This window comes from Lactuca saligna, chromosome 2 (genome assembly GCF_052625555.1).
Source record: "Lactuca saligna cultivar CGN05327 chromosome 2, ASM5262555v1, whole genome shotgun sequence".
NCBI lineage: Eukaryota > Viridiplantae > Streptophyta > Magnoliopsida > Asterales > Asteraceae > Lactuca > Lactuca saligna.
In genome coordinates, this window is record NC_136418.1 from 180,159,906 (window position 1) to 180,187,048 (window position 27,143).

General features: G+C 33.5%; 2 protein-coding genes and 3 non-coding genes across 9 annotated transcripts; 2 read left to right on the forward strand and 3 right to left on the reverse strand.

Annotated features, from left to right (window-relative positions):
- Nucleotides 1-13,670: 13,670 nt before the first annotated feature.
- LOC145028366 (protein VAPYRIN-LIKE-like) lies at nt 13,671-15,459 on the forward strand. The gene is made up of 2 exons (XM_078977045.1): nt 13,671-14,848; nt 14,936-15,459. Exons 1-2 carry the CDS (start codon nt 13,901-13,903, stop codon nt 15,338-15,340), a joined length of 1,353 nt encoding a protein of 450 aa, XP_078833171.1. The 5' UTR covers nt 13,671-13,900; the 3' UTR covers nt 15,341-15,459.
- Nucleotides 15,460-18,900: 3,441 nt separating this feature from the next.
- LOC145028367 (putative methyltransferase PMT23) lies at nt 18,901-24,173 on the reverse strand. 5 transcript variants are annotated; one of them, XR_013675986.1, is made up of 11 exons: nt 23,544-24,173; nt 22,577-22,726; nt 22,228-22,498; nt 22,026-22,136; nt 21,762-21,933; nt 21,463-21,687; nt 21,187-21,381; nt 20,872-21,078; nt 19,642-19,958; nt 19,133-19,261; nt 18,905-19,046 (listed from the first exon to the last, which is right to left on the reverse strand). XR_013675986.1 is itself a non-coding variant. In XM_078977047.1 (9 exons), the coding sequence occupies exons 1-8, from the start codon at nt 24,015-24,017 to the stop codon at nt 20,892-20,894; spliced, it is 1,785 nt and encodes a 594-aa protein (XP_078833173.1). In that variant the 5' UTR covers nt 24,018-24,173; the 3' UTR covers nt 19,118-19,958; nt 20,872-20,891. The 5 variants fall into 5 exon arrangements, 3 of the variants coding, with proteins under 3 accessions (XP_078833173.1, XP_078833174.1, XP_078833172.1); XR_013675985.1 differs by having other exon boundaries at nt 18,901-19,046; nt 19,133-19,958; XM_078977047.1 differs by lacking the exon at nt 18,905-19,046 and having other exon boundaries at nt 19,118-19,958.
- Nucleotides 24,174-24,395: 222 nt separating this feature from the next.
- TRNAK-CUU (transfer RNA lysine (anticodon CUU)) lies at nt 24,396-24,478 on the reverse strand. Its single transcript has one exon. It is a non-coding gene; the product is annotated as a tRNA-Lys (tRNA).
- Nucleotides 24,479-24,627: 149 nt separating this feature from the next.
- Nucleotides 24,628-24,700, reverse strand: TRNAK-CUU (transfer RNA lysine (anticodon CUU)). The gene has a single exon. It is a non-coding gene; the product is annotated as a tRNA-Lys (tRNA).
- Nucleotides 24,701-24,916: 216 nt separating this feature from the next.
- Nucleotides 24,917-24,989, forward strand: TRNAK-CUU (transfer RNA lysine (anticodon CUU)). The gene has a single exon. It is a non-coding gene; the product is annotated as a tRNA-Lys (tRNA).
- Nucleotides 24,990-27,143: the final 2,154 nt, after the last annotated feature.

The following is a 27,143-nucleotide window of genomic DNA, read 5'->3' on the forward strand; positions in this document are numbered from 1 at the left end:
GACTCGCCGAGTCGGGATACCCGACTCGCCGAGTCCTAGACTCTCCGCTCAACTCTTACATGCTGTTACTCGTCGAGTGTGGCATCGACTCGACGAGTACCCTCTGGATCCAAGAACTCAGATGATCTTCATCCGACTCGCCGAGTCAGATGAACAGACTCGACGAGTTGTTCTTGATCCTCAAGAAGATTGCCTTGGACTCGCCGAGTTGTATGAACAAACTCGCCGAGTCCCTCCATCACTGAGTCTACTCTTAACTCGCTGAGTCCACTCCCTAACTCACATCGTCCACTCGACACTGAAGAAACTGAAGAACTCGGGACTCGCGATCTGACTCGTCGAGTCGTTCTTCCGACTCGCCGAGTCGCCGCCATGCAACATATTTTTACTCGATTTCTCTTGAATCCAACACATGCAAATGATAGATCTAGGTCCATTAAGCTGTTTTACCACGTAAAGTTTCCAACTTTACGTGCACAACCACATGAATGAGGGAAATAAGACTAAAATATGCACAATAAGGGTAGATCCATGGCTAATAAGCAATGTAACTCCAAAAAGACAGTGGATCTGGACTCTACAACACCCCAACACTCAGATCCAAAGGTATTTCGGCTTAATAACACATTCAAGCAAGCATAAAGCTTGGAACAAGCATCAAATAGCCCTTAAAAGAGCTCTAATGGAAGTTTAAGCATGAAACCAGAAGAGAACTCCGAAAATACCTCAATAAGTTCACACTTGATCTTGGATCTTGGCACTAGAACTCGTTTCCTTGCTTCCTTCTTCTTCTCCTTCTTCACCCCTTCACAAAATGGAACAAGATCACTTATAAGCTCACAAGAGGAAGGTTTAGGGTTTCTCACAGTGCTCTCAGGGGGAAAGTGACGAGATGGAGGCTATAATGGGGTTTAAATAGTGAGCAAACCCGGGGAGTTAGGGTTTCACCCAGACGGACGGACTCGCCGAGTCCAGGATATGGACTCGCCGAGTCGCCGGCTCCCGCGTGCACAAGATGCGCGACCCGACTCGGCGAGTCAGGCTAGAACTCGCCGAGTCCCTCTTGAAAACTTAGCCCAAATCAAATTAATTAACATACCGGAAACGGGTCGTTACAATCTTGGGCTTTTCTGTTCAAAAAAAATAATTCGGGACTAAAACGTAAATTTTCTTAAAATATTGGAACTTTTTTGAAGATTTCATTTCTTTTATAGATAAATAATGCATCATTTTTTCTAAATTTGACAATTTATATAAAAATTATTTAAAAGAGATATTTAACAAAAATAACAAATTTTTAACAACCAGTTCATGTTTTTAAGTTACATGTATAATTACCCGCAAGTAGGAGTGCAAACGAGCCAAGCTACTCGAGATCGGATCGTTAAAAGCTCGACTCGAAATCAATTTTAAACGAGCTCGAGGCGAACTCCAGCTTTATATTAAGCTCGTTTCTTAAACGAGCTCGAGATCGAGCCTATTCCATTAAGCTCGATTAGGCTCGCGAGCCTAAACGAGCCTTTATATAATATAATTTATTATTATTTATATATATTAAAATAAAAACATATTATGAGAAGTATGGATTTAGGGTATTAGTAAACGAGCTTCTTAACGAGCTTGAGTTGAGCTTAGGCTTATTTAGGCACGTTAGATAAAAAGCAAGTCAAGCTCGAGCCAAAACCGAGCTTGTATAATTCTTTACGAGCTCGAGCCGAGCTTAGTTCAAGAAAGCTCGAATCGAGCCGAGCTCGAGCTCAAGCCTCATATAACTTAAACGAGGCTGAACCGAGCTTGGCAATGCTCAGACTCGACTTGACTCGTTTGCACCCATACCTGCAAGGGTACTATTTCCATAAAATTAAATCAAATTGCTAAGTTTCACTCTCCATAACACAATCTATTTATGGGAAATCAAATTATAATATTACAACATTCTTTAATTATGTATAATAGTTGGCTAACCTATGTCTACAAGGTTTATTCAATTAATATATTTTCTCTTATTTTTTTTATTTAAGTTTAGAAATTTACAAGATATCCGTATAACACTTGACTTTTTAACACAAAGTAACCCATAATGTTTACTTCTAAAATTTTAAAATAACTAAGTATACATTTATTTTAACTAGTTGAATACAACATGTTATCATAAAAGATGGAATGATGAAATAAACAACGATCTGAGTCACACATTACCTCTCTTAGCTACAAATCATCACTTTTTAATAAATATACTTCAACGTGAAAGGCATACAACAACAAAGATAAGCTACCAAATCTTGGTAAGTAACATGCTCAAATATACATATAACATCAATTATAATTAATCATATTATTAACACACAGTTAGATCTCATAATGCCTTTCAAATAAATTCATATAAACTTGTAATAAGTTAACCACATAGTTCACCAAATAATAAGGGTGCGTTTGGTTAGCAAGAAAGAAATGAAATTCAAGGGAAAATGATTTCAATTCCCTCAAATTCATGCGTTTGGTTGGACTTAGATGAGAGAAAAAGATTCCTAAATGAAATAAACTTTCCACCATATAGAGGAAAATGAATTACTTCCAAAGTTGGATGGAAAACATTCATTCTCATCAAGGAAACTAACAGATTACAAATATATCCCTTGTATTTATCAGAAAACCCGCCCACCGACCACAAACACCACCACCGCTGCCCCCACAAGCACTACCAACGTCGTTACTGTCACCGACCACCACTACCACCTCCATAACCACCACACACCACCACCATCGCTGCCACTACCCACCATCATAGCTGCCACCGCCACCCACCGATATTGCCTGCGATGTCACCACCACTAACATCATCATCGTTACCACCGTTGCCGCCGCCACCGACCACCACCACCACTATCATTACCCACCACCACTGCCACTGTCACCACCCACCACCACTAATAACACTACCACCACCACTACCAACGCTGTCACCATTGTCGCTATCATCAACGCCATCAACCGCCAATGCCTCTACCAGGACCATCACCGTCGTCGATGTCACCACCAACTCACACTGCCACCATTACCACCACTTCCGCTACCACAATCAATGCCACTGCCACCATAACCACCGTAGCACCCACCATCACCACCACCCACCACTGTCGCTGCCACTGTCCCCACCACCACTGCCACTACCGCCGAAATTTTATTGTTTTTATAATTTCATAATGTATTTTTACATATAAGTTAGAAAACAAGATAAAATTAAGTAAAACATGAAAAAATGGTAATTATGTCATTTTACATGAATTCTAATTACACTTTCTATGAACCAAACAGATTTTGAAATTAATTTCAATTTCATTTTCTATCAACCAAACAACATATAAAATTGGATTCAAATTTCTCACAGATTTAAGATTCCTTTTCTAATTCCAATTTCAATTCCCTCTGCAATATATTGCTAACAAAACAACACCTAAGTTTGTAGCCACTAATATTTATCTTTACTTTTTATTACTTAATTATATTATAGTTTTATAACTACACAATAGATTATAGCTTTTTAACTACACATGGTATTACGGCTACCCAAGCCGCTATTTATTATTATTATTTTTTAATAACAATATCACAATCTATATATTTACACGTCTTTCAATTTCTAGAAGAAAAATAATTACAAAAAAGTTTATATCCACCCTAGCCATTATTTTACTTGACCACGGATTTACGACTACTCAAACCATCATTTCACTTAACAACAATATATATTGCAACAAATTACTTGTTATGTGATTGGTTGATTTTTTTTTTTTTTTTTTTAAATGTCAAATCTAACGTACTCTTAAACTACACTTTAAATCCACGTATATCCACGATGGAACTTGAACCCTCAACCTCAAGGAGGTAGGACAACATTAGGTACAGCTGGACTTTAAGTCCTTTGGTCTTGTTTTCGTTATGTGGTCTATCATGCTCATTAAATATCACCATAAATTATCGTTATGTGGTCTACCATATTCATTAAATATCACTACAAATTATTATTCATTACGTGGTTTATTTTTATTAAACAACTTTAATTTATTAGCCATAGCTCTAAATTTTACAATAATTTAACAATGTTATATTGACCCCTCAATTTCAATAGCAATATTCCACTATATCGACCACAATTTACTAAAACGTCTTTAGCCTAACGGTAAGGAGTGATTTTCTCAAATGAGGTCATGAGTTCAAGTCTTATTAGGAAACATAAGTGATGTTTATGATTAGATTAATGGTAGGATAGTTTGTCGTTTAAAAAAAAAAACTAAATTTTATTTTTATTACTCCTTACCAATAAACAACTAAAATTTATTAGCCATACTAGCTTTAAAGTAGGAGTGAAGGCGGTACGATTATTAGCCAAAACTTCGCTACTAACCGTAAATGCAGTTAATCTATTTTCAAAACCGCTTAGTGCGGTTATTTTTGCGGTGCAGTTAGGCGATTATTTTTGCGGTGCGATTTTGTTTTTTTTTTTTTTTTGTTGCAGTTATTAACCGCATGGATTTGATGCAGTTATTCTGTGTGGTTTTTAATCACAGTTTAAAGCTCAAACGATTTTAATAGTTCAAACATATTACTTGTAATGATAAAAAAAACATAAGGTATAAGACAATTAATTTAAATCACAAACAACTAATATCTTTAAAACATCAAATCAATAATAATTAACAATAAATATCTTTAAATTGTCTAATTTCACCATTTTCAAAGTTAAACATAACTAGGGATTCACAGTTTTTCCAAATCTCGATCCTGTACCGGTACCGAACCGTACCAAATTTAAAAATATGAGACGGTACTTGGTCCTCAAAATACATGAAATTCGGGAATCGGTACCGTCGGTACCGGTACTAGTACCGAAGGTACCGGGACCGGTACCGGTGATGTTAATTCAATTCAGTACTCGGGATTGATTTTTGATCAAATTCGGTTTTCAGGAAATCAGGAACGGTATGGGTCGGTACCGGTTCTGTACCACGCTCATCCCTAAACATAACAAAAAACTAACACTTTTTTCTTCTAGTATTTTATCCATCTTTCATCCATGAAACTTGTCTTATTTTTAATATTTAATATATTAATAATTAATAAAAAAAATTGTATATAATATATGCGGTGCGGTGCGGTTTTTGCGGGTTTTTGAAAACTAATAACCCCACCGCACCGCAAATTTGCGGTTTTTTAAAAACAGAAAACCTCACCATCAGTTTTTATTGCGGTTGTGAGTTGTCGGTTGCGGTTTATACGGTTTATTCGGTTAATTGTAATTGCAGTGGGGTTTTTGCTCACCCCTACTCTAAAGTTTACAGTAATCTAACAATATTATATTGGATCCATTAATTTCAATAGCAATATTCAACTATATCGACTACAATTTATTTTAGCTACTATTAGCTATTTTAATTATATTTGGTTATAACTTTTCAACTATACTCGACCATTACCTCATAACTATCCGTGCTCACCCCTAGTTATAAGGACCTTTGTTGCAAGATTTCAAAACCTAAAGGACTGGTCATGTTAAAAAAATCTCAATAATAACCAATAGCGGTATTTTTTTCCAACTATAAGGACCATTTATGTAGGGGTTGTTTTTTTTTTTTTTTTTTTTTTTTTTTTTTTTTTTTTCTAAATTTAAACATATTTGCTTTAGGTAAAATTTGTTTAGACAAAATTACATGGTTCATCTGTTTTACAAAAAAATCACAAAATCAGTCTTTTTTTTTTTTTTTTACACGAATTTTCTCTATGGTTTGCAAAACTTGCAAGAAATGTCATTTTTACTTACATCGTCCATTTTCAGTCGTTAAGGCATATCATGTGCTAGACATACAACGGTATTTTGGTCTTTTCAGATATAATGTCTAAATTCGTGATATTTAATAAACAATAACGATTATTTTTGTAATTTGTTTGAAAATCTTCCTTAATAAATAAATGTTTTTTTGTTATATGTTATCTTCTCATTCATTTGGACACATGATATTTTTTAGAATTTTAGAATTTTTTATTTTCCACTTGTCATTTTATTGTATTTTTCATTTTATTAAATTAAAATTCCACATTTAATATGTAAGGTAATATATGTAAGGTATTTATTAGAAAATATTTATATATATAATGTATTTAATGTATTAAAGCCTCATTAATTTTAATAATTAAAAAATTTTTTTCTCATTTTTCTTATAAATTCAAACTTCTCAAATTATTAAAATTTGATATTTAATTATTTTTTTTAAATAAACTCATGTAATACATGGGTCTCACACCTAGTAAAGAAAAAAAAAAAACTAAAAGAGGAGAATTCAAACTTCGGACATTCTCCCCCTCTCAACCAACTCTCAAACCAATTAGGGTAAACTTAAACTTAGTTTATACTTCCATAAATTAGTTAATATTATGTAACCAAAGGGCTTGTAGCCCAGCGGTATTAGATGATGCCCTTTCTTTTTGAGGTCGAGGGTTTAAGGCTCGTTGTGGACATAGATGGAATGTGTGTTGTTAGCTTAGGAATTTATTAGATTTGCCGGTTCAAAAAAAAAATTAATATTTTGTAAAATCGTAAAAATAGAAATTAAAAATAAATTGCAATATATATATATATATATATATATATATATATATATATATATATATATATATATATATATATATATATATATATATATATAAAACTTTTTTATTAACAATAAAAATATTTTTACATATTGTAAAAAAAATTGCAGAAAATTCATATGTTTTTTATATATTTATGTAAAATATTTTTTTATGTAATTTAAAAATACGTTTTCATATAATATGTTATTACGTTCTATCATCCTAATATATACTTTTAATTTATGTTGACGTCTATAATTGATTTAAATTAGAAATGCAAACATAAATAAAATTATAGATGTTTTCGAGACACATTTTGTATTTAAAAGAAAATGACAAATATACATAAAATAAACTTAAAAAATTATTTTAATGTATTTAAAAAATATATTAAAAAATGTTTTTAATAAAACAAAATGACAAGTATACATAAAATAAACTAAAAAAATATTTTTAATACATTTTTCATATAATATCTCTCTACCTAATAAAAAAACCTCTTTAAGATGTCACATATCATTTTCATAAACCATTCCTACGAAACGTGGCTTTTTCTAAGACTTTCTTACTTTTTTCCTGTTCATGGATTTTCCTATTCAATCGGGTGTTTCAATCAATCCAAAAAATCAGGAATTTAACTTCAAAATCTTCAATCAAATCTTGCTCCACATTTCGATCCTTTGAATCGCTCTACAATTTAATTTCAAAATCCTTTAGAATCTACTTTTTCTCCATCTTCATCTCAGTTGCTGCAATATTCAAGGCAACCCAATTGCCCGTGGCTGGCCCTACCCTTCCCTTCACATTCACCGTAACCTCGCTTCAGGTATGCTTCATGGTCAATGACCCTAACTTACCAACTACAAACATTGCTTCATCCTTATTGTTTCTTTGAAATGAATCTGACATTGAAATTCAAATTAAAACACTTTAATCTTCTCTCTCTCTCTCTCTCTCTCTCTCTCTCTCTCTCAAATCCTGTATAGATTTTGATTCTTGCTTACATCCATTGATACCTGTTAAATTTTCATTCATAATATCAACAGACGATGATTTCTGAAAGAAAAAAAATATGTTCGATTTCCCCTATAAATTAACAGATCTTCTGTAAAGAGAGGTGAAATCATATGGTTTAGGGTTCAAGGTTTCAGATCTTCTTTACCATGTGTGACTAATATGTTGCTTTTTTTTATTTAGCTTTGAGGTAACGCTCACCAACACAAACTGTCGCTACCTTCTCTTCTTGAACCCCCTTTGTCATCGTTTTTTTCTTCTTACATGGATTTGTTCTTGGATCCGGTTCTACACCATGGGTTCACCATCGGGTCTGTATCTCTCTTTATAAATTTTTTCTAACAATGTTCTTCTTCTCGACATATCCCTATTTTAGTAACCAGGTTTTTGTACATATATGGTGTTCAAAACCCTTTTCATGACAATTAGTGAATTTCTGAAAATCCTTGGTGGGATTGTTGAACTTTTCATGAGCATTCATTTACTTACTGTTGTTGTATGATTGATTGTCATATGTTTGACTTTTGGTTGTACTAGAAGCAAAAAAATATTAGTCAAGGGTCGTGCAAGTAAGTTATCATTTACCATTTGATTCTAATGATCTTAATTTTTGTATGAATTCAACTGATATATGGTCAATCTAAACTGGGAGAATGCGGCAAAAGGTAAGTGAATTTGTTTTCAATATAGGGTTTATTGGTAGATTTTGGGCGAAACTACTGTTTTTTTGTAGATGATCAAAATGTTCTAATTGGACCTATTTGAACTAAAATTTACGTTTTTAGTATTTGGTATTAGTTATAGCTTCTAATTAAATTTTATGTCACCTATGAAACTGTGACAACCCGAAATTTCTATCTTGTACAACCATTCAACTCAGTCAAAGTCAGACTTGTTTCAGCGAACTTTTAAGCACTATTTAGAGTCCGTTTAAAAATTCTAAGCCTAGTACATCCAAGGAATGAGTGTTGGGATGTGTCAACTAAAGTTCAAAACCAAAAATCAAGCCATAAACCCCTTAATAAGGAGTTTACGGCCAAGGCACATGAGTTTACGGTCATGAACTCATGGTTGGCCGTAAACTCTTGGCTACATACATATGTTTCTTGGCTATATGTCAACCCTTTTACCACTTTCAAGCCAACAACTCGGTTTTGCTCTTAACTATTTTTCTTCAAAAATGTAAGTGATTCCTTCCATCTATGTGTTAATACATCCCTTATTCTTGAATTACCTTTGAATTCATCCATGAATTCCATCTTTTGGGTCTAGATCTTCAAGATCCTCAAGAACATCAAGAGCACATTAGTTCTTTGGGCCGAAAACTACTCTTCTAAGCTTCAACCTCGTAAGTATCCTCTTATATACTTGCTATCTAGTTAGGACTCTTGATCTACACCTTCAAAACAAGCTTTTCCCAAGAACATGAGGTGTTTACGGCCAAGAGCGTATCCCTTGGCCGTAAACCCTAGTTTGAAGTGCATTTGGACCTTAAACTCCTCCTAAGGCTTGGACATGAACCTAGAAACTTTCCTCAATGCTTGAAAGCCCTTTAAAACACCCATATGAACAAAATAGAATGAGCTTACGGTCGTAAACTCTAGTGGCCGTAAACTCATTGTCCGAAATCTCATATGGCCGTAAACTCATGGCCGTGAACTCTCTTGGTCATGCCATTTGGGCCGTAAACTCCTTAGTGTGGCCATATACCCTTAGTATGCAATCATATGTGATTCATACCCTTCAATCTATGTGTTTTCTATGACCTAGGGTGTCTTTCCTTGCATAATTAGTTGTTTAAACACTAATTGTATAGATAGATGTATCATTATATGATAAACAGGATCCATGTGTGTGCTCAAGTCTTCACTTGGCACTTATCATCCTAGATAACTCGTTCATCCAAACCACTCACTACAGGTGAGTTCATACCCCTTAAGGTTGTTAGATCTATACATGATTGACCATCCTACACTTTGCTGCTAGCTACAGTGGGACCTGCAGGTCTACGGGTGACGAATGTCATACCATTTCGACGTCTTCGAGCGTCGTGTTTTACTAAGTCAATCAAGTATGGTTACAGTTATATCACATTATACCTTAATTAACAACCAGTTTAAGGTAGTTAGTATAGCTGTAGTTACTATAATACAACACTATAGTACTTTATTATTTCCCATTGCATTCACATTGTGATCTTCTCACATAAACGGTAATGTAAAACTATATTTTGTAATGATAGTCACACTTGGGAAAAATACACACTTTTACAAGAAACAAACATATAGAACATTTGATGCCTTGGTAGAAGGCTACTTTTTAGTAGAAAATATAGGATTTTCTAGGAGATACAAACATTTACTACAAACTATACATCAGACACTTACAAAAAAATTCATACAAACAATGATACTAAAATGCTTATGAACTCACCAGCTTTAAAACTGATAAACTCTTTCAAAATAACTTGTATTCTCAGGTCATCAGTAGACAGGTATCGATGTCAGGTTTTGAGAAGATGGAGTACATCCAAGACTCATCTCTTATTTTGATCATTCATATTTTGGTGTCTTAAAACTATACATAACACACTTGTATTAAATTATATTATTAATGCAATGGATGATGTTGTTACTTGTTTACTATTATGCTTTGTTGTGATATTGTACATGACGTCCTCCGCCTTAGAACGTTTCTGTCGTTCCGGTTTTGGGGCGTGACAAAAGCGCTTCAAATCGTCATCTCATTGAGTTGTCACCTATTGTTCTTTACTTATGACAATTTTGCATTATACACATTACATGTTCTGATGAACAGAAGTTTTTAGAAGTTTCAATTGCAGCTTATGTATCTGGTAACCCCATAACGATATAGAAAGAGTTACCAATTGAAGATGCAATTAAAGGTTTTATTCCTTCTGTATACTTAGTTTTTTATTGACATACACATATAAGTTCATATAAAATGAAGCTTTCTACCATTGTGGGATGCAGTAACAGGGGCAAAATAGTATACATTCTAGATCATGAAGCACCTATTTATTTTATATCCAATATTCAAAGTAAATATCCAGGTATACTAATTATTTGATCCTTTTTATGCATTAAATTTGTAGTGAATAAAAGATTTTGGACTTTTCTTGATTGGATCTTGAATATTATAGGTGTATCAACAGTTAATTGGTGCAACATGTAACTTGAAACGCAAATCCAAATTTTTATATCATGTATTGATAAATCATAGCATATATGTTATTGCTTAATACAATCAAACAGTTTCTGATCGAGTTCCTTATTATCACATTCCATTCCTTGAAAAGCTCAACCAAAATTCCAAACTTTTAAAACTTATCATACCAAGTATGCCACTCTTTTATACCTTCATGCCAATTTCTGAAATAGTATAGATTAACCGAACTTTCAATCCCTTATTATCACATTCTGATCCTCAAAAAAGACCAAAATGCCCTTTAATTAACTAAACATAAGTTTTTATACATGGACAATTTTGTTCATTTATTCAAACATGAACTATACCATTGATTTATTATTACTTTATAAAGCTAAATAATAAAAAGATTATCTCTTTGTTTAAGGCATGTTTTACAATATATGTATTTTTAATATATACTCCTATAATAGTTTGGTAGACATGAGACCAAAAAATGTTTTCTAATAGTTGTCCAATACATTAATAGTTATTAGGAAAATTATTGTGAAAGTAACTTATAATCACTTACTTAGCCAACAATCTAACATTATCTTCCACCCTTATAATTTATTAATCGAATATTAATAAGAGATTCATTCTTTTGTTGACATAAGAGATTTCTATTAATTCTTTCTCCACGTTTTACATAATCAACAAAAAAATGATTAGCTAGCTAGGTGTTAAAAAAATGAACATGTTACTCATTCACCAAACTGCTCCACTTTCTCCCATTTAATTGATAAAAAAAGACTATTTTACCCTTTGTTGTTTGTTATTTACCTAATATCAGTAAATGGTTGCTATGAGCCTTACTAAAAATATTAACAGTATACTTGTATGAACAAAAACATACAAAATTTGAAGAGGCCTCGTGCATCAAAAATTATACTAGAAGCTCCCGTCTTTTTTTCTTTAAAAGATTCATTTTTAATTTGGTCTCTTGACCATTTTTTTCCCTTTTTCCTCATTTCAACCGCATATTTGGTTTAATTTGGTCAATTAGGCCATTTTGACAAATTATGCGTTTTTTTAAGCACAAACCATTTATGATAATTTCGTTAAACACGGACATGTTATGCATTATTTTTTATACAAGGACCATTTTTATACATTTATTTAATTAGGGACCGTTCGTACAACTGTTTTGTTTAGCAGAGGGACCATTCCTATAATTTTTAAACAGGGACTATTAAGTTTTATTTAGCAATGTACTTTATATAGTAAAAAGTATAATGTTATATTAGACATAAAAATGAAAGTATGTTGCTATTTAGTACATTTAGCCCATGATTCAGGTAAATGCACTAAATAGCAATTTACTTTCATTTTTATGTCCAATTTAGCATCATACTTATTATTATATAAAGTACATTGCTAATTACAGAGTCTAATGTTTTGGTTATTTGTAGCACTTATAACAAAACACCAGAACTTTGTAATTATATGAAAATTTGATAACAAAAAGTAGAAGTTTTTCCGTGAAAATGATCATTTTTGTGTGTTTGGTCAATTTGGTTTTTTCACCATTTTTATTCCTTTTTATCATTTATCGACGAGTTAAAACTGAATAAAGAATGTTATAATGATATGAAACTCTTAAAGCATAAAGTATACTTTCTTTATAAATGACAATTTTGATCTTTTCAGTCAATTTGGTCAATTGTTTTTTTGGTTATTTGAACCACTGAAAAATGAACAAAAATAAACCTTACACGGTTATGAAATACTTAAAGCAAAAAAGTATAAAGTTTTAGTCAAAATGATCTTTTTGGTCAACTTGGACATTCTTACTATTTTTTTTCTTTTTCTTAATTCTACCCACTTAAAATGAAAAATAAATAATATACTATGTATTTAGATTACCTTACGTTTTGGATTGTTAGTAAAACATTAGGGTATTTTTCTGTACGATTGTGGCTGTTGTCATGTGTCTACCAAAATTTTATAGTTATTACTTGGTTCCATCATAAAATACCGATATACAAATTAATTATTTGTTTTTTTTTTTCATTTTTTTCTTATATACATATATCTAACTTTTCTTTGTCTTCTATTTTATAGCAAATCGTTTATTATTATTATTTATGTTAGTTTAAGTTGTCAACCCATATAAATATAATAAATAACAATCTACTTTGTGTTGGAATAATGTTAGATACAAGTAATCATTTTAATTATTTCTTATTTATTTTTTACCTAATATGACTAAATTTATAAATTCGACTATTTATGTAATGTCTGTACAATTTAACGAATGACCGTTTTTGTCAATTGTATAAATATGGACCATTTTTGTAATTTATTTATAGTTAAAACTTAATATTGTTTCCATACTTCGAATATAATTATAGCCATTGATTATTTCTATAATACGTATAAATACAGACCATTTTATATATGTTTCTTCATATCGTCTTATTTTCAGTCTATTAGATTTTATATTTTGTTGTGTGATTTTTAATTGATATTTTAAAACCATTTTACATGTTATTTAAAAATAACACCGATAAATTTCAGACAAAACATGAAACTATATATAAAAATAACAGTTTTTCAAATGTATGATTAATGATTATAATTTTAAATATTTATATTGTTTTACTTAGTTAAGTGTATAGACCACGGATTATAACCAAGGATTATTATAAATTCTTATATCACAAAAATATATCTTTTCTTTATGACATTTTATTACATCATAAGTATTTTTTGCTTTCATAAAATCATATTTTTTTTCTTTTTAAGTTAAAGGTTTACCAGAACCACACGTTGCATTTCATGATTCTTTATTTCTTGATTCATTATTTGAGTCCTCCATCAATGTTTCTTTCTTGTATCACGAACCTTGTCCCTTCTGTTTCTGTATTTGACAACACTTTATCAATCAATCAATTAAATTATTTTTTCATTATACAAGTTCTTCGGAAGCTCCAATATTATTCAATCATGGGGCCACAAATCACAAATGGTCCCAACAATTACGTGAATCTGGACTACATTTTTCAGATATGTTATCTTCTTCGATCCAGCAGAGTGTGATGCTTCCAAGATGGAGAAGTTGGTGGAAGTGTCGGACCAGGTGGTATGCATCGACTTCGTGCTCGGAACCAAATGCAGAGCCACCGTCCGCCTCAGATCTCTCAGCGCTACCACCTCAATCGCCTTCAAAATCCAAACCTCATCTCCTCACAAGTTCCTGGTCAATCCACCGAGTGGACTCATCTCTCCTCTCTCTCAATCCACCTTCCAGATAATCCTCAGACCGCAACCGAAAATTCCTTCTACTTTCCCTCGCTCCGCCTCCGACCGCTTCCTCATCCGCACCTCCTTAGCCGGATCCTCCGTGTCGACCAACCCGGACACCATCACCTCCTGGACGCATGACATTAAACTGAAAGTCGCCTTCGTCGGTCCGTTCCTGCTCCGGCATGCGGTGAATATCGGTGATTGCGACGCTGTGAGGAGTATGTTAAAGTTTCAGAGGACGATTTTAGCCGAGTTATCGACTCGTGAGGCTGAATCGCTCCACCGTGTGGCTGTCAGGTTGGATAATTCTGTTGAGATGGTGAGTTTGCTACTGGAGGCCGGGTTGAAAATTGAGTCAACAACTCGGATTTTAGAAGACGTGGAAGAATCTAAATGGACGGAGAAAGGGTGGTCGGAATTACACGTGGCGGCGGCGTTTGATCGGACAGATGAGGTTTCGAGATTGATTAAAATGGGAAACCGTTGGGCGTTGGATTGCAAAGATAGAGAAGGAAAGACACCGTTGTATTTAGCGGCAAGCAAAGGGTATGAGAAGTGTGTTAAACTGTTGGCGGGTGCAGGTGCTACCGTGGACGCTAAACGTATCGATGGTTGGACGGCGTTGTACAGAGCAGCAGCGAAAGGTGACCGTCGGATGGTAAAAGTGTTGATTGAACTTGGTGCAGATCCATCGATCGTCGCCGATAATCGGAATCGTTCCGCCATTGATGTCGCCCGAGATGAGGGACATGTAAGTGAAATCAAAACATTCATAAATTAGAAGGTGAAAAAGAAGTGTAATTTTAGTTTTAATTTGTAATTTGTGACGACGATGCAGAAAGAAGTGGTTGAAACCCTAGAACGAGGGGAAGAGGTGTTAAACGCCGCACGCCGGGGAGATCTAGGGCGCCTAGAATTTCTGTTGGAGACAGATGCGAGTGTGGATTTTCGAGATCAGTACGGTTTGACTGCGATTCACATGGCATCCATTAAAGGCTACAAAGATGTGGTGATGTTGCTGGTTGAGTTTGGTTCTGATCTGGAATGCACGGATGCGGAAGGGCGGACGCCGCTGCATATGGCGGTGGTTGGCGGCGACAAAGATACGGTGGAGGTGCTGGTAATCAGAGGAGCAAACGTTAATGCCAAGTGTAATAGAGATGTAACGCCTTTACAAGTTGCTGAAGCAATGGGGAATGAAATTCTAACACAGTGTCTCCTTCTCCATCAAGCTACTTGTTGATATTCATCATTTGGCTTTTAACTCTTTGCCGAACCTCAAAATTTGTTCAGCGTTTAAAATCATTCCCACAATGAACAAGTTTTCCATCCCATCTTTAATGAAGAAGATGCTTTTTTTTATTTCATTCTTTTTTCCCTCATTTAAAAGACACTCACAAAACACAATTAACCATTTTTCACATATTTATTACAAAATAACTAAATATTTTGCTTAGGAACTAAATGGCGGAAGTTTTTTTTTACTAAATGAATGAACATGAACAATGAACAAGATTGTTTGTTCGTTTAACGAAAATAAATATTGGTGTTCTTCATTGTTTGTTCGTTTAGTTAAACGAACGAAAATAAATATTGGTGCTGTTCGTTCATTTATGTTGTATTTATCGTAAGATTTGCTATAATACATGTATATATGTATGGTTTTTTAATATTTGTTAGACAAAATTGCAAAAATGGTCTCTGTGGTATGTATTTTTTTTGGAATTTTAATCTAAACCACGATTTTTTTTATTGGTGGTCTTTTTAAACTAGTTTCTTTGTGTTTTTTGGTCCTTCAGTAAATTGAAAATACTATTATGCCCTTCTCATATATTTTTTATGTCTTTTCTATTTAATTTAAATGAAAAATAAAATAATTAACTCACCATTCCAATTCATGTATGTTTGTTCTTCAACCTAGGAATCAAATATCCAAGTGTTCAAACCTGTGACCTTCACCAACGATGGTAACCCTCCTCCCATTCCCTTCTATTTCATCAACTCTAGCTGCTAAACACCTTGTGCCTGCTAAGCCCTCCTCGCAACTGATTAAACGTCACCGTAGTCACCACGTACGATAGTTGCACCATCGAAGGTTGGAGTACCGAGAGAAGGAGCTCGCCGGAAGAACTGGCTGCTCTTCCTTCTTCCACCAGTTGCAGTCACCCTCTCGTTATTTGTTTCCGTTTTGTTCTTCTTCCCCTTTATTAGACCGTCGATGACGAACAAATGGACCAAGGAAGAGTTTGTCGGACCTCCTTAACCCTTTTCTCATCTTTCTCCAACAGACGAAGGGTTTTTCTAGGTTGGAGGGTTTTTAAGACAGGGTCCAGTGGTTTGGAGCAGTCATGAAAAACTTGTGGCTACATACTGCCTTTTCTAGGTTGAACATGCCTTTTCTTCGCACATTTGATTTCATCATTAAAGAGTGGCCTATTCGAATTGAGAGCCAATCTTCTTCTCCAAAATCCAAGGTTCTAAATAACGTAAGGCGTGACTTGGTGACAAGGTAAAAATTAAACCATGACAAGCCTTGACGAGCTATGACGTTTTTCAAGGCGTGACTATATTATATACATTAAAAGATATAAAGCATATAATTATTGAATTTTATCAAATATATGAAGTTTTTAGAAGTGTTATATTAATATCTAATAACAAAAAGTTAACAAAAACTCATTTACTTTAGGTCCGATAAAAAATTAAAAAAAAAAAAAAAAAATCTCACACCTTGAAAAAAACTTGCGTCATAACGCGATAAGGCACGCCTTGACACGTTATTTGGGCGTCACGCTTCACAAACCCGCCTTTGACGTTTTCGTAACGGCTACATCACGCCTCATGCCATGGCACGTCTTGAGGCACGCCATGACGCGCTTTTTAGAACCATGCCAAAATCAATTTACAATCTTCGATTTTTGTGTGTGTTTATGGTTGAGGAAGAAGAAGCGGGGGGTGGGGTGTGTTGTTGATCTGCCTTCAAACCAATTCTTTTTCGCCTTGGTTGTTGTCGCCGGAAACGTAAATTAAACCCTTAGAGGGTCGTCGGAGATCGATCTCCCCCTCGCCCCACCCCCACCCTCCTTGTGATTCGATCAAACATCACGGGATCATTTTTTTATGACGGCTTATGTTCATCTTCTTCGATCTGCCATGGACAAAAGTCATTTCCCCTTATTTATTTATTTATTTTTTTTTGGGGGGGGGGGGGGGGGGAGTGTGTGTGTGTGAGTATGTGGGTCCCTATTTTTATTATATATATATATATATATATATATATATATATATATATATATATATATATATATATATATATAGGAAAAAAGAAAAATGAAAAATAAATATAATAAGGGCATAATAGTCTTTTCAGTTTACTAAGGGACAAAAAAATACAAAGAAACTAGCTCAAAAGGACTATCAATCAAAAAAAGTCGTGGTTTGGATTAAAACCCCAAAAAAAAAATGCATACCACAGCGACCATTTTTGCAGTTTTGTCTATTTGTTATTTACATTCATTTATCTTCATTATTTTTTGTTTATTTTGCACTTTAATGAACGAAAATAAACAAAGTAATTTATTAAACAAACGAACATAAAAAGAAAATTCATTCGTTTACACGTTCTTGTTCATTTTCAGCCTTAACTTCCCCTATAAAATCTCATCGAACTTTAATCATGGCATCTCCATCCCAATAAAACAATAGTAGGTATGAAGATTTTTTTGGTATTGTTATAGTTTGTATGCTCATTAAGATAGTAAACTTATGTAATAGTTTGTATTGTTATAGACACTTGGTCAAGATGCACCACTGTGTGTTGCTTGGTGTAGACAGTATATCCTTGTAATTTCGTTTTGTTCATGATATATAACATGCGAGGCTATAAATGTATTGGACATTTGGAAATAATAAGGGTAGGATAAAGGTAGAAAACTTGTTGAAAAATGGCAAATATAAACTAGTTGAACGACTAAATTCCTACACTGACTCGGCCCAAGTGCCAAACATAAGCCTATTCTTTAGCTGATGGGCTTTTTTAGGGCCCGTGAAGCCCTAAGAGAAAGCTTTGTGCCGCTGTAGCCCACTCAAAATGGGACTTGTTTACGGCTTCATTGATAGACCATTTCAACTCCTTTTTGTTCATTCTTTGTTTATGAAGGGGGCAGCGGAACGGGTCATATTTTCATACTCTCTTTTATATATATATATATATATATATATATATATATATATATATATATATATATATATATATATATATATATATATATATATATATATATATATATATATATATATATATAACATTAAATATCATATATATTATATTAAATTGTAATAAATACGTTTTTCTTTTTTTATTTTAAAGTTGTACATTAAAAAATATTTTTTTTTGTTTACACTTTAATTTAATATTTATTTATTTTTTTAAATCAACCCGTTGACAATTCTTGATTATTGGATAACACAAAGCAAAGATACTTAACTTAATCTTGATTAATGGTTCATATGTATATGGTATAGATAAATGTTTGACAAAATTGCAAAAATGGTCCCTGTGGTATAATTTTTTGGGGGTTTTGGTCCAAACCACGAGTTTTTTTGGATTGGTGGTCCTTTTGAACTAGTTTCATTGCGTTTTTAGTCCCTCTGAATAGTGAAATGACTGTAATACCCTTAGGTTATTTATTTTTCATTTTTTTTCATTTCTTTTTAAATCTAACACTAATATATTTATTATAATAATTAATAAATTAAGAAGGAGTCCACCCTCTCTCTCTCTCTCTCTCTCTCTCTCTCTTTCTCTCTCTCTCTTTCTCTCTCTCTCTCTCTGTCTCTCTCTCTCTCGTACTTGTGATCACCGTTCACATAATTTCAATCCAATATATTGCACTTGAACTCCATCGAAGCAATCTGAGCTTGGAATCTCATCTAAACGACTATGAATCCTAATAAAAAAACAAATCAAATTAACCCTTTTTCATTGTTATTCATATTCACAAGTATATATATTCAACAAGATGTATGGCCAGACCCAAAGTTTGAATGTCGTCCTTACTATCAGAGTGCTTGGAGTTGTAAAGCCTGTCTTGTAGGAGCAACCAGAGGCCAGGCTAGTCTCAAGAAGAAAAGTTCTGCTCTAACAGTCCAATTCAAAGCCATCCTTAAAAAATATTCACAACAAAAGAATCAATGGGAGCTATAGCGAAAAACGTTGCTTTCCTTCTACTACAAATTGGTAAACTAGTTGAAAAACCGTGGAATTGAACCATTTAGATGATTTCGTGCAAGATTGAGCACTTGGAGATTCTTCAAATTGGATAACAAATTGGGTATTTTCCAGATATCTGATTAAACCCAAGGTTACAAACCCTAAGGTTTTTCGAATCTCTGAAATTGGATTTTAAATCCCAATTGAGTATGTTCCCTTCGAGATCAATCACTTCCATCTTCTTCATACCCCAAATTTCATCAGGAATTAATTAAACGGGAGTGATAAGATTCGAAGTTCTGAAAGCTTTGAGATAGCATTTGACAACTTACCTGTTAATTTCGCACTACGACCCACATCCGACAGGCATGAGACTCCGACCCACGAACAAAGAGTCGAATAGCTTTCTCTCCAGCTTGCCAACACTCCTGACGGGTTGGAAGCAGAGCTCTTTAACTCCATCACTTCCTAATTTTTCCAAATCACTGTTGAAAACGGCGTAGGAATTGAAGGAAACGGTGAAGATCCAGAGAAGTAATAGTATCTTTAAGGGTTTGCTTTAACATCGTGTGCGACTCGTCTTGGAGATCAGAAAACAGAGATTGGTTCTTAGCGCCATTAGTGGGGATGAAGAGTGCCATCGGAAGCCCTTCAATTATATGAGCATCAGAAATCAATTGTGTAACAGAGAAGCCCCGAAAATCAATTGTGTGGAGTAAGGGTGGTTTCTTATTATCAGTATTATCGTGAAGAGAGAGAGAGAGAGAGAGAGAGAGAGAAACTTATTATTTAATTGTTCAAATAATTAAATAATTATTATTAGATTTAAAAAAATGAAAGAAAAAAAAATCCCTCAAAGGTATTATAGTTATTTCAATTTTTGGAGGGACTATTTTCACATACAAACTAGTCCAAAAGGACCACCAATCCAAAAAAGTCGTGATTTGAACTAAAATCGCAAAAAAAAGGCAGAGACCATTTTTGCAATTTTGTCTAAATGTTTATATGATGTAATAACACTATTTTGATCTTTCTATATCCATTGGAATCTATGAATTTGTGAAACTGACCTCAAAAGTCAATTGAAGAGGATTGAAAATTTGATATTTGATATTGTAACTAAATCATATGACGAATTAGAAAAAAGAATCATGTTTAGATTTAATTCGTAAAAAGTAGCAATAAGTGGTTGGTTGGTTAGTTAGTTAAAAGAGTATTGTGGTCCAAACCCTGATGCTAAAAGCTAATAATTAAAAAACGCAAGGGAATAAAATTTTGTATTCTTTTCCTTATTCGGATGAGCACATGGTTTTGAGTATATAATATCTTTTCTACAGAATGAAAAATACCCCCAATTCAAATAACATTAATTCTACATCTTCCAGATTGCTTCTTGTCTTTCTCTTACTTATCCCCACACCCCTCATTCACAAGTAAAATTCAACTGCCGTTTCATATAAATAAACAAAAACCTGTCCCCATGAAACATGGTTTTCTATGGTTTTAACACTCCAATACCTCTATAAACTTAATACATGAAATCAAATTGGATTTTGGTTTACCTTCTTAAATTTTGAAAATATCAATTCGGACGCCAGAAACCTTTCCTAGCAACCAGAAATCGTTGCTGATGTAAGCTAGTTGACCAATGAAGGGAGCGTAGAATCTGTCTTAATTTTTTTAACATTTGTTTACTATCTTCAACTATCACAACTCCACCTGGTCTTAATATGCGATCCATTTCCACTGCACTATCCAACATCTCACACCTGCAAAATTAAATTATATACAAACCCACCCACAACTTTATTTAACAACCAACCTTAAGAGAAAGCAACTGATTATATTTATTTATTTATTTATTTATTTATTTATACCTTTGCGTTAGGTTGCCAAAGAGGAAACTAGCATGAAGAAGATCATAACTTCTAGGATATGTATTAAGTGATTCACACCAATCATGGTAAATACCAATCAACCCTCTCTCAAATATTACAGGCAAAGTATCTGGCATGTTAACAGGGACAACATTAAACACCCATAGGGGTAGATCCGTCAAAGCAGCAGCAAACCTGATCGGGATTTAAAACATTTTAGACACGAAAACTCTGAGATTTAACCCATCGATTAAAATAAAGTAGAAATTAACTAACCCTCCATAACCAGCATTCATATCCATCACATTTCTCACACTTGACCAGTTTACCCCCAGGTTTTCAAGGTACACATTTGTAACAGTTTCAGACCATTTTCTGGTATCCTCATGAAAGCCCTGTAAACCATAACCATCTGGTTTGGTGTTGAGCCTTTGGGGCCATGCTGTAGGCCATGTGGTGGTTGTTGGGATTCTGGAGATACAGCCATCAAGTGGTGTATACCTACACAAAAATGATGATCAAGATCATGATGGTGATGATGATGATGATGATAGTTGAAAAATGATGTCATCTACCATGAAGTTTTTGCACGTGCATCCTCATCACATACAGGTGGATTGTTTACTTTACGTGATTCATAGCAGGAAGAAGAAACAGGCTTCTCATATATAACCAGCCCTATTCCAGACGAATCAAAGCTTTTTGCCACTACTTTCCAGCAAATAGATTCAGTCAGAGCAACCATGGCTGCAACAAATTTAAAAAGAAAAAACTTAGGATAATAATTTAATGAAACTTAAAAAAAACAAAAACAAGTTTAGGGCAATTTGTAGACACACATTCCCAAACTTTTTTATCTCTTTCATCATCACGATACACTGGTGTAGCAGACCAGATAAAAACACCCCCAGGCCTTAGAATCCTGTTTAACTCCAACAATGGTTTTCCACCTGTAAATTTATTAGCCATCAAGATTTATTTTTAATGGTGTAAAAGTTATTTTTTTTTTTTTAAAAAAAAATAGTAGAATGAAAGAAATACCATCTGCATCCCAGTGCACCCTGCATCGTGCACAGTGGATCAAATCAAAGGCATTATCTGGAAATGTGAGTCTTTGTGTTCCAATTACTGAAAGAGTGGCTGGAATTCCTCTTTCCAAAGCAAATTGTATTTGAGCTTCATGTTCATCTTTTGGAGCAAATGACATTGTTATCACATCTTTGTCTAGTAAATATCCACCAAAGCTAGCAACACCACAACCAACATCAAGAATCACCCTTGTGCGTTTTCCCCAACCGATTTTTGGCAGATTCTACACGAAAACAAGAAAGATAAACATCAAATGAAATAAAGTAGGTAATTTGATGCTAGGGAATCTGTGGAATGTTACTTTTTCTATGTATTGGATGTAATGAGTAACTCCCTCCTTGAATTGAGTGCCTCCACCAGGAAAAAGAAGATATTCACCAGATGTTTTCACCCAGTTTTGTTCTTTCTTGTATTCAACAAGCTTAAGGTGTGGGACATTGTCAAACCATATCTGTAAAAAAGGAAAGCAATTTTAGTTTTTGTTAAGGCTGCCTTCAAAACAACATAGTGACATACCATAGTTTTAGGTGTTCTGTGTTCATGTCAATCTTGGGTGATACTATACGTGTAAAGTTGCCACATTACCATCAAATCATTATATATATCTGAGGATTATTTGGGATATTGCGTTTTCAAAATACTTTTATAGCTTTGTTGATAAACATTGAATATTTGGGACTGAATGTACATATGTTATTTGGTTGTTCTTGTGTTACGATGGGAATAAAGAAAATGTTTATCAGCTTCAATATGATTCACGCCCTAAACATCAAACTCAAGAATGAAGAATTATATGTCCATGCCTAGTAAACAAGTTCATTTGGGAAAATGTGCAAATAGCAGGCCAGTTTTTACTCTACGTGAACAATACCTATGTCTCAGCTATACTTATGTTTAAAAAAAACAATAGATTACTTTTTCCAATGTAAAAAAGAAATTATATAATCAACATATTGAAAAAAGTATCTACCTCCCTCGGTGAAAACTTTAGTTGGGGATTAAAATATGCTAACCTACTCATGCAGGTCTGCAGGACATTTATTTGTGTGGTAATATAAAATCAGGTCCAGTGGCGAATCTGCATAAAACTGAGTGCTTGCAGGACTATTTATTTACTGCATAAATAACCTTAACAGATCTCCATATCATTTCCGATCACAAATAACCCTAGTTGAATAACATTCACCGGACAACTTCTTTAAGCAACATTCAAATAAAGGTTTTTAAATAACATATAGAAATAAACCTTACCAAAGTAGCAATCTCACCATGTCCCTACTTTTAGGCCAAGGAACTGGCACCTTGTATCCATGAGGCAGCGGAATCAAGCACCGAGGGTTAGGTTTTGGGCAATGTCGTTCTCGATGCTCCATATGCCTTCTCGATTTCAAAGATTTTATCGCCTTCCAGTTATCCAAACACGGTATGTAATCCACCGCTAGTGGACCTGGACATGCCTTCCAGTCGATTACCAAGTCCCCACCACTATCACTATCATCCGAATCAGGATCCACCGAACTATTGCTAATCTTACCATCTATTTCTCGTAGAGGCGGCGCCATGCTAGGGATGTTTTGTGAGATTGAAGGATGAGTAGAAGATTGAGGGAGATGGTAGAGAGGTGGTGGTTGGGAGGTGTTGGTGGTTAAGACGAAGAAAGCGACGAAGAGGAGTAGGAGGAGGAGAGATACAATGAAAGGATACCTGCGTTCTTTTAAGAGGTTTTGCACGGAAATAGCCATTGTCGGTGACTCAGATACTGTTTCAGATCTACAGAAACGGAGGAATCCGATGATCGGAAAGGAAAAAAGAGAGTGGCATAGGCACAGACACAGAGAGTGTGAATGCCTTGAATTTGTTTTGTTTTGGGGTTTGGAAAGTGAGATCGCGGTAAATGGTCTTCAGGGATTTAAAATGCAGTTAAAGTAAACGTGACGTCCGAATTCTGATCGAGAAAAACTGGGGACAGACAACAGATTTTCTCCATCTAAGATTTTGCCACGTGTAGATACTTTAACGATTGAGATCAAACAGAATAAAGCTAAAAAGGGGTTTTATTAAAACAGAATAAAGCAAAAAAAAAAAAAAAAAAAAAAAGGTTTTATTAAATAAAAAGCAATCGCCCACCGTGGGGCTCGAACCCACGACCACAAGGTTAAGAGCCTTGCGCTCTACCAACTGAGCTAGAAAACTGGGGACAGACAACAGATTTTCTCCATCTAAGATTTTGCCACGTGTAGATACTTTAACGATTGAGATCAAACAGAATAAAGCTAAAAAGGGGTTTTATTAAAACAGAATAAAGCAAAAAAAAAAAAAAAAAAAAAAAGGTTTTATTAAATAAAAAGCAATCGCCCACCGTGGGGCTCGAACCCACGACCACAAGGTTAAGAGCCTTGCGCTCTACCAACTGAGCTAGACGGGCTGTTGTTCTTTAAGTTTTGCCATTAAGAAATTTAAATCAATAAAATAAATTACAACTTATTCCCGCTTTCTAAAATCTATTTTCTGCATCTTTGATGCTAAACTGTTTCCACTTACTTCAAAGTTATTTTATGCTTGACGGAAAATCATTCACAATAGTCTTTTAAATATTCTTAAGTTTTGTTGATAATGCTTACACATGAAATGACATCAAAAAGCCCGTCTAGCTCAGTTGGTAGAGCGCAAGGCTCTTAACCTTGTGGTCGTGGGTTCGAGCCCCACGGTGGGCGTTTTCACTTTTTACACAATCCCCATGATATGTTATTATAACTAATAAACACATTTGGGGAATGTATCACCTACTCACTCTCACATCTCACTAATGTGATTTACTAAACTTTTGGATCAGTAATTAATGTTCAAAAGATGATTATAGAAAGGATAGACACAGAGTAAGTTTATATCATCATCAGACTTGTTACTCTTTTAAAAACTCAAGTAATGCTTTTGGAAGAGATCTTATACAACAATTTGCATACTTTTTTGGGATATTAGCTTTTAAAAACTCAAGTAATGCTATTGGAAGAGATCTTATACAACAATTTGCATATTTTTTTGGGATTTTCTAATATGTGAAACAATAATAAGGTTAATGATGAGTTTATAAAGTAATAAATAGCCTGTAGGATAAAAACTCCACTTTAAGCCGTGTATATTTTGCAAAATTCACTAAAATGTATAACTTAAAGTAAAAATAACACAAACCTGTTGTTTGAAATAAACGAAAAACCTAAATATGTCACATGATGACATGAAAATGTGTTGCCTATTTATTTATAACCAAAATAAACTTTATACATTTTATGGCTGTTGTTATATTCATATTTTACTTTTATTTCATTATGTGTTATTATACATTTAGCTTCTCATTTAAGTATAGTTTGCATTTGTTTTTCATTGTAAGCATTGAATGATTTGTGGTATGTGACGTTTTAATGCTTTATATAAATTTTTTGCAGGTTTTCATGTTCCATAATAAAATATGACCAAAAGAAGATAAGAAAGAAAAGAAGAAAGAAAAGGCCGAAAAGGACATCGGGTGAGAATGACTTCAATGGGTCATGAATGAAATAAATGGCTTAGAAACAATTTAGCCCAGAGCCGTGTCTACAACAGAAAGGGCCCAACACGGTTTTTATAATTTAATTAAACTTGTAAGACATTTTGGATATAATAACCATATCTAATTTTTTTTAATAATCATTTTCTTCATAATGAACCATTCCGGAGTGAAGTTATCTGTCTGCCCCATTATGTACGGGCTCTAGATAAATGGCAATACATAAAACACTCTTTAATGCATACGAGAATATTTTCATATTTCAAACTCGTTAAACAAAAAAGAAATGGTCAAATGACATTTAATTCCGATAAGTTGGAGATTTTATGGATAAGTTTTTCACTCATTTACTTTGTAGTTTAATTTTGTAATTAAAATTGTAAAAAGTCAAGTCTGGAACACGACGAACTAGTCCGAAATACAAGCAGCAGGTCTGAAATGTTGTGATAACTATTATCATATGCATTATGTTACTCCAGATTGTTTCATGTAATCTAAAACACGCATATCAATTCTGAATCAAGTTTTGAATACAGAGAACTTGTTTGAAATATTTAGAACAATATGTTTCGGAATATCATTAACACATCATCATTCCATTAATTTTAACCACCATTTAAATGATTTTTTTTCAAATGGCTAACCTCTTCCAACAACTTTTTATTTAATTATAACTAATTTATCCATATCTATCTAAAATGTTCTATAAACCCCCCTCATTTAATTAATCAATTTTTTAACACACATCATACTTTAAATAATTAGAAATATTACAATATATTGTTTCAGAAAGAATATATTTCAATACATTGTTTGAAAAATAATACAGTCATAATTATAAAAATGAGTTTGACCATATATATAACCATTATAAATTTATATTTCATAAATGATATGTCATTGAATATTTAACAGAAATAATTTATTAGTAAATAAAATAACAAATATTAAAAACTAATATATACCCGAGATGTAAAATGAAATATGATTAAAAACAAAGGGTTAAATGTATATTGACCGATCAATATATAATGAATGGTCAATAAAAAATAAGCTATATTTGCAATCGGTTTAATTTGATTTTAGTTTATTCTAACACTCTACAAATGTTAAAAAAACAACAATCTTCTAATGTAGATGTTTACGAATATGGTCCGCAGACTGCATACATTTTGCCCCAGAGAAAACAAACAACACTTAAGTTTTGGTTTGTGTATATAGAGAGATTGACTTGATGCTTTTACATCAGTTGGATGTTGCACTTTCTGTAACGACTCAAAAATCAAGGGTAAAAATTTCATTTTTATTATAACCAAAACATTGA